This window comes from Parus major, chromosome 26, assembly GCF_001522545.3.
Source record: "Parus major isolate Abel chromosome 26, Parus_major1.1, whole genome shotgun sequence".
NCBI classification, from domain to species: Eukaryota; Metazoa; Chordata; class Aves; order Passeriformes; family Paridae; genus Parus; species Parus major.
In genome coordinates this window covers 6,280,782-6,288,841 of record NC_031795.1, presented here as the reverse complement: position 1 = coordinate 6,288,841, position 8,060 = coordinate 6,280,782, and the positions used below count along the sequence as shown (strand labels likewise).

At 46.1% G+C, this 8,060-nt stretch overlaps 1 protein-coding gene across 2 annotated transcripts in view; it reads right to left on the bottom strand.

Moving 5' to 3' along the window:
• Window positions 1-209: 209 nt before the first annotated feature.
• CTTNBP2NL (CTTNBP2 N-terminal like) overlaps window positions 210-8,060 on the bottom strand; it is a 15,773-nt gene continuing 7,922 nt past the window's right edge. For both annotated transcript variants that reach the window (XM_015650886.3, XM_015650887.3), the window contains 3 exons: window positions 6,539-6,769; window positions 4,840-4,947; window positions 210-4,098 (listed from right to left, as the gene is read on the bottom strand). In XM_015650886.3, coding sequence (XP_015506372.1) covers window positions 2,629-4,098; window positions 4,840-4,947; window positions 6,539-6,769 — 1,809 coding nt within the window. In that variant the 3' untranslated portion in view covers window positions 210-2,628. The remainder of the gene's footprint in view (window positions 4,099-4,839; window positions 4,948-6,538; window positions 6,770-8,060) is intronic.

Genomic DNA, 8,060 nt, shown 5'->3' with positions numbered 1-8,060 from the left:
GGGTGGAGATGGAGGAGCAAAATGCTGTGGCTGCAGCAGCCAGCACTGCTCAGGATCCACTGTACTCCCGAGAATTTCACTTTCTTCTGACACTTCAGAGCTTCCATTACAGCTCCAGGCTCCAGGTGAGTACAGATGCCCAGGTACCAGCAGCAGGACTGTTCCCTGCTGGCCAGCTCCAACTCCAAACATTTCCTTAAGCAATTTGCACATCTTAAAAATAAAATCCTTTATTGATAATATGAATGTTTAACATGTTTAATGCCATCAGCTATAAAAATGATTAAAGACTTCAGCTTGGTACGTTTGGCTTTACAAATTTACAAGTGTTAATGAATTAATACTAGTGTTATATGTTTTGCACTTCATTATACTCCATTAGCCAGTGACAAACTCTGCAACAATGTCTGCTTAGGACACATGTGAGTTAGAGAAGAAATATTTAGTTGCTTCCACACAGAATCTACATCAACAGTTAAATACTAACTCTAAATGTCTTACTGAATTAGTTGGATCCACTTTAATCCCTTGTGCTTAGTTTCTTCCAGAAGTTAGTCTACTAGCAAAAATACATTCTTTTGCATACCCCTTCCCATATTATATTTTAGAAGAAACAGTACTCAGTGCATTTCCTATTAGACTTCATCATAGTATCTCTCTCTCTAGAACTATCGATAAAGAAAGGGGATAATACCAGTCAGATTAATGTAAAAGCAAAGAAACTCATTAAAGCAGTGTATACAAAAGCCTCATTTTTCAATCAGAAGGGATACATGGGCCAAACTCCCTCTGCCCATCCATTTTTACATTTACACTCAGCAAGAGGAAAAAAATCTGCTGTGGACACTTAGCCGAAAAAGTAATAAATGTGCTTCCAAAAGAGTGGCTGTCCATTTAACTCTGGCTGCCTGTGTCCCTGCTGTTAACACACACCGTTCCACTGGATTAGGAACAACAGCCAAAGTGCCACTCCCTAAAAGGCTTCCAGAAGGTCTGTGCAAACCTGCAGACCTGGCTGTGTGGGGTCACTCCAACAACAGGCACCTCACAGAGCACAGACAGCTCTGCAGCCTGCCAGGGCACAGGGATGTGTCTGCAGAAAAAGGCCAGAGGAGAGGCTGGCTCTGGCTCTGGGAGCTGAGCTCAGGGCAATCCCCACTCTGCTGCTGCTGCTGCTGCTGCTGTGGGAACGTCCCAGCGCTGGGCAGCACCGAGCCTGCTCTCTAAATCTACATCAGCTCACATCCAACACCAGAGATCATTAACCCAGCCTCTGCCACTGATCCTGACCCCAAACACTCTGTTTGTCCTGCATTTCCCCGCACACTGACTCACAAAACAACTGTGCTGGGCCCATTGCTTTTCTTGCAGCAAACATTTCTGCACAGGAATCAGCTGCTTCTCCTGGGAACTCCTTCACACACATCATCTGCCCCAAAATTAGGCAATTCCTCACTGAGGAATTTTTTAAAATCTCAGTGAATTGCCATGTTTTCTTCGTATGAGGCAGAAGATCAAGAAGAGATCAGTATTTCCCTAATACACTGTGTGTTTAGTACGTAGGTGTGATATACTTATACAGATCTACATAATCAATTCCACAGCAGCAACGATTTGGTTCCATATTTGCAGCCAAGGAAAGCTAGCTATAGCTAGTGGGTAAAATCCAGGTCAGCCAGACTTAACTGACAGAGATGAGGAACAAAATTATTGCTTTTGTTTAAAGTTGGAGACCCCATGCTACAGGTGTTGCAAAAAACCTGTATTGTATGGACGAGTTACTTTTTCAAGTAATAGGGAGATCTTGGTCAAGTAACAGAAAGATCTTTTTCTCAGAAGTTCTACACACAATGGTAGAATTCTTGCAGAGCTTGAAAATTCCAGGTGATACACCAGAAACCAGAGTTCAGCCATTTAAAGCACACAGGCATCTTGGCAGGAAAGCAGAAAAACTGCATGGACAAGGAATACTGACAGAGAAGGAATCTGGATGATATCACAACTAAATCTTACCCCAAGAGACTCATGTGTGCTTCCTCGAATAGCTGGGAGCCACGTCCTGAAGGATGGAGCCTGGCTGGCTGCACCAGTCTGGGGTCAGAATTTGTAGCACATTTGCTAACTTATCTTAGCAAATGGTAAAAATGAAAAGGAAAACCAGTGTTGGTTTTAACATTCAGGACTCAGAAGAATTTGTTTCTGCAGCTAGATGTTCCCCTCCTCACCTTTTCCCAAGAATCACATTCATATTGCAGGCTTAGTTCAGGCACTTTTATAAAATGTTCATCTGGAGTAAAAAGTCTGCAAAAATTATTTCTGCATAATTTAAAAAGTAGCATTTCAGTCCCATTAGAGGTTGATAGGTCCCACCACATGATTATGGTTGTTATCTCTAATGATTTGACTGCTGCCAGGAGACATTGGGAGGCTACTGTATAGCTTTAGTTAAGGTTTCTTCATAAACAAAAATATTTTCCTACCTATTAAAAAGAAAAAAAAAAAATATACTAAATGCTTTATACAGACAGAATCTGCTACTATGGAAATAAATAACATGGAGTGGAAAAACAGTGTCTTAGCTCCAGGGTAAGCTAAGCTGTGGAATGTCACATTCCCGTTTTCTGGAGACTAGCTGCTGCTTGGCAGGAGGATCTCCAGGTCTTTGCCATTTGACACGACAGTGCTGTTGGAGCAGCTGCTCGCCACGTCCGTGGGGACAGCCAGGGAGGAGGCCTGGGCAGAGGCTTTGGTGAGCGGAGCAGCAGCAGCAGGTGACTGAGCGAGGCCGGGTTTCTTTGGAGGAATGGGTGGAGGGTTCCCTCTTTCTGCTCGAGGAATGGTTGGTGACTTAATTCCAGGAGACAAGGGGCTTAGTGGGCTGGAAACCTTGGCAGGGCTCGGGGAGTGCCCAGACTCGCTCTTGGGGCTGCCAGCATTTGCCAGGTTCCGATAGTCCGTGCCAAAAGGGGAGCTGTTAGGGGAGACAGGTTTGATGGGGCCCTGCTGGCTGGTGAACCTGGACAGCACCTGTGTGACGGTGTTGCGGGCCAGCTGCTTGGCAGCGGAGTTGTCGGCCAGGGTGGGGGACAGGTCCCGCGAGGGGGGGCTCTGCAGGCCGCTCGACTGATGCTCCTGCTCCGCCTGGGACTGGAACTTGTGCCGAGCCGCGTGGAAACGCTGGTTGATGCCCACCTGGTAGGAGGACTGGTAGCCAGGGCTGCTGGCTGAGGCTCCCACCAGGCGTTTAGCCAGCACCGGGGAGGAGCAGGGAGAAGGGGTCAGAGAGGAGGCAGCTGTGCTGCTGGGGGACAGGGACACCCCAGCAGAGGGGAGCTGGGACATCAGATGCACCGGTGACTCTGTTCTTACGGGAGAACTTCCATTCTCCACAGTGTTTTCCGGGGCTGCAGCAGATTTCTCCCTGTGAACTTGGCTCTCTGCAGCGTTTGTCTCCCCAGCCATCTGCCCGTCCGTGTCACAGTGCCCGTTGGATTTTGCATAGGAATGAACGGGCGTGGAGGGGCTGGCAGACACGGGCTGAGCAGCTTTGCTGCTGCTGGCAGTGTTTGCTCGTCCTGCCTGCACACTCTCGGTCTGGCAGGACACAGACTTCACTGGGGGACTGTCAGTTGTCACCCCCCTGGACGTCACTGAAGGGCTGGGATGCACAGCCTCACAGGGACTGTGCTCCTGGCAAGAAGCCTCCAGCTCTTTCAGGGCTTTCTTCAGACATTCCACCTCTTCTTTGAGTGCTTTTGTACGGTTTTCTTCTCTGTTCAGCTTAGCTTTCAGCTGTTCTCTTTCAATGTCAAACTCTGAGAGCTGCTTTTCTACTTGTGCTTCCATCTGCAAACCCCGCTTCCTCTTGGCTGCCAGCTCCTCTTCCAGTTTACTCACCTTACTCTTCTCCTTTTCCAATTTCAAGCTCAGTTCTGCTGTCTTCTGGCCCTCTTCAGCTGCTTTGGCAGTGGCTTTCTTGCACTCCACAACAAGCATGGAAGACAGCTGCTTGTGGCGTGCTCTTTCTTCCTCCAACTGGCTTGACAGCTTCTTCTGCTCTTTTTCAAACTTCTTCACTTGGGATTTTTCAAACTCCACCTGCAAGTTCAGAATAAAAAAGATTTTAAGGGGGCTGTAAAACCTCCTGAAAGTAAACAAAGGGCAACACCCCAAAAAGGAACAGGTTTACTGTCTATCTTGGAGAAATTACACAGTGAACAATGACAATGGCTAAGAAATGGGTTATTGCCCCAGAAATCTGCAGAACAGTCTGGAACAAGTCAGCTTGCACATAGTTACAGTTATTACTGACTAGTAGTTTTATCCTGTATGAAATTCAATTGGCCTTTAGTGAGAGACACGCTGAGTCTGCCTGGAACAAGCAAAGCCTCCTTCCAGCTCATTTACTACTTTGTCAGTTTGCCTTTTAAAGGCATTCAGGATTTAAAATGCTGATGTGTTATGTATGCCTAACAAAGGCTACAGCACTTGAGTAACAGAAAACAGTGGCTTAAATATTTATTAGCATCTCTGAACAACATCCCCAGGAGATCTTCTGTGACTTACTCTGAATTTTGAGTACTGCAGCACGCTACCAATTGTAAGTGCAGCCAAGTTCCTCAGAATTCCTCGGATTTCAGGCTGAAGAAAGATTTCAAAGCATTTGATTGCCTATTAATGCTTTTAGCACTGCTCAGCTACCAAAACACACTGAGAAATTTGAGGCTGTTTTTATATCAAGAGGAGAAAAGCTAGGATTGCCTTACAGGGGGAGGTTCCTGCTACCCTTCCATCACATCCCTGCCGAGCTCGCAGCCCCCGGGCTCTGTGGGCCGGTACCTGCTGGGTGAGCCGCTCCCGCTCCTTCTCCAGCATGTAGGTGACATCGTCCCCCTCTGCCGTGTCCTGGGCGTGCCTCTGCCTCTCCTCCTCCAGGTCCAGGATCACCTGCCCAACAAACATCAGCGGTTCAGCAGGGTCCAGCTGCCCGGCAGGCGGGGAGAGATCGCTCCAGAACCACCCGGGAGAGCCCCGGCGGCTTCAGACAGCCCAGCCCAACTGGGATTACACAGTTCAGTGTTTGTAACTACTGGTCACAGTCAGTCGCTTTGTGAAAGGCATTAGGAAGAGCTCACACTGGATCTGTGTGCATTTTATTATTAAATAGCTAAATTGCAGGCTTTTCCCCCAGCCTGTGCCATATCCTTGAGAGGTCCCTGTTAGGAATGGTGCCCTCATTCCAGAACTGCTGGGGCTGGAAGGGATCTCTGGAGCTCACCCAGTCCAACCCCCTTGTCCTGGAGTGGGCTGCACAGATCAGCCCAAGAGGCTTCTGAACATTGGCAGGGAAGGAGAATCCACAACCCCTCCACAGCCTGTTCCAGTGTTCTGTTACCCTCAAAGAAAGTCACTTTTTCCTCATATTCAGCTGGAAATTGCTGTATTTCAGTTTGTGCCTCTTGTCCCTTGGAACTCAGAGTTTCCTGGCAGGACCATCAATCCAAGGCCCAGCAGGAGCAGAGGTGCTGAATCCAGGACAGCCCCTGCTGTGGCTCCAGCAGCAATTCCCACACAGCCTTCTCCCCCTGCCTTACAGCAGGACTCCAGTGTAAAGTTTATTTTAAAGAACATTCATTTGTTCCTCCACTTATGAACAAGATGAGCTCTTGAAGTGAAACTGCTTCCCACAAGGACCCAGTGAAGGAGCTCCTTCAGCTTTAACACTGAATTACATGAATAATTGAAATGCTATTAACAAAAAGCCAGAACACAAACTTCCCAAGAGGCTCTGCTGAGTCTCATCACCAAAACTGAGCTCTCCCAACACACACTCACCATGAATTTAGCAGCTCCTCAGTCTTCCTGAAATTTAAGCTTCCAAATAATGCTTAAATATCATCAGGTATACAGGAAGCTTTCACAGAAGTAGACAGGAAGAGGAAAAAGTGAAAAAATATCTGATTTTACTGTATGACTTAGTTGGATATTTGGCTGGAAAGCAAAGCATAGCTTTGTTCTTACTTCTAGAGACTTCAATTTTTGTGGCAGTACGGTCTGACAGGACCAAGCACTTTCCTGGTGTCAATATACATTAAATGTACATTTGAGGAACAGTAGGTGCTTCATTAAAGAGGCCAAATGTCAAGAAAAATACTTCTGGTCACTCCACACCTCCTTAGGGAAGCACAAGGAGGTGCCTTTCCCTGGCAGCAGCTCTTCAATAAGCACAAAGAACAAGTCCCAGGCACAGGGACAGGTCTGCTGAGAATTGTGTCCTCCAGAAACCATTTCTTGCATTTTGGGAAGCATTACCCTCCCAGCTGTAAGCTAGTTCCTTTTTGGTGTGTCCTGACAAAAACATCTTCTGTACAAAACTAATTAACTCAGCAGCTGCATCATCTGGAGTGAGAAGTTTAAACAAAGGTGCAAAGTCCTTCCAGTTACCAAACCTCAGGGAACTGAAGTGTTTTTGCTGAAGTTAACATGTTATTAAAATGCAACTACAAGTTCTGCACATCATAACTGAGGCAAAACCTACCTTTCTGTGTCTGCTTTCTGCAGCAGCTAGCTGGGATAACATCCTTTCCTGCATATTCTTGCAGTGTTTCATCACCACTTTCAAAATAGACAAAGGATTGGAGCATACTGGCTGCTTTTCCCCATGATTCCCCTCTTTCAGGGTCTCAAAATCTCTCTGCAAAGCCATCAATGGATCACTGATGTTGTATTTCCCATAGCGTTCCTCGATGAACGTGTCCCTGTGCTGGGCCTGCAACAAAAACAAATCTGCATTTTAATATACTTAAACCAGCTAGAGACATCAGGGCTTTTAGTTAATGTTCCTTTTCCCCAGTTCTCCATTGAAAAAGAATTTAACACAGTCTCATTCATATCCTGTTATCTGCTAGAAAGAGAGGAAATAAAGAAAAATCCTGTTTAAAAACACAGCAATGTGTTCAGTCTACAAACATCCTCATACCACAGCTACCTGCCACAGCCATGACTTACATTCCACAGCTCTGTGAAAGGAAAGAAGGTAAGTAGCAACTCTTGCTCAACAAAAGATTTAATCATTTATTGTCGCATCAGTGAAAGAAGCACTTGTGTGGTTTCCTTGACTGTGTCACCATCAAAGAATTTCATGTTGAGCAATTAAAGAGTTTCACTCTTGCAAGAGCCATAAATCTGTGAATTGTTAATAAAATCTTTAATGTTCTCATCCAGACTAAACAGAGTTTAGTTTCTCAAGGAGCAGGACAGGAATGATGAGCTTTCCTTTGGTGCTTGTAAGGATTAAGACAACTCACACGTACTAGGCTCTACATTTATAGGCTGGACTCGATGAGCTCAGAGGTCTCTTCCAACCCCAATTATTCCATGAATCAGCCATTCCATCTGGAAATGTGTTTGTTAGGGTACCCATAGGCTTATCCTATTCAATGACTGTAAAGGTCTAGAAACAAAACAAAATCTCATAAACAGACAGATATGAAAGCATTATCTGCATGTTTACCACCGTGATAGGAAATCATGTGAAACCAAATATTTATGCAAGAAAAGACACAGGAGGAAAACCAGATCTGGATTCAAAAGAGCCCTCAGACATGTGTTGGCTCAAAGGAATATAATCACTGATTTCCAGTGCAGTGGCACTGGGCTGAACTCTGAGCATTTGTGAGAACCTGAGGCAGAGTTTCATTCCCCTGAGTGTCACTGCCAGTAACCCTCACCCAGCACAGCCAAGAAATAACACCTGAATATGGAACTTCAGCTGGGTCCCTCTTGATTGGTGCTGTGCTGTGAGGACTGGTTATTGTGGCAGTCCACAGCTTTGCTTTTCTACAGCAGAAACAACTGCTCTGCTCTGTTCTGTTCTGTTCTGCTCCGTTCTGTTCTGTTCTGCTCTGCTCTGCTCTGCTCTGTTCCATTCTGCTCTGCTCTGTTCCATTCTGCTCTGCTCTGTTCTGTTCCATTCTGCTCTGTTCTGTTCCATTCTGCTCTGCTCTGTTCCATTCTGCTCCATTCTGTTCTGCTCTGCTCTGTTCCATTCTGCTCTGCTC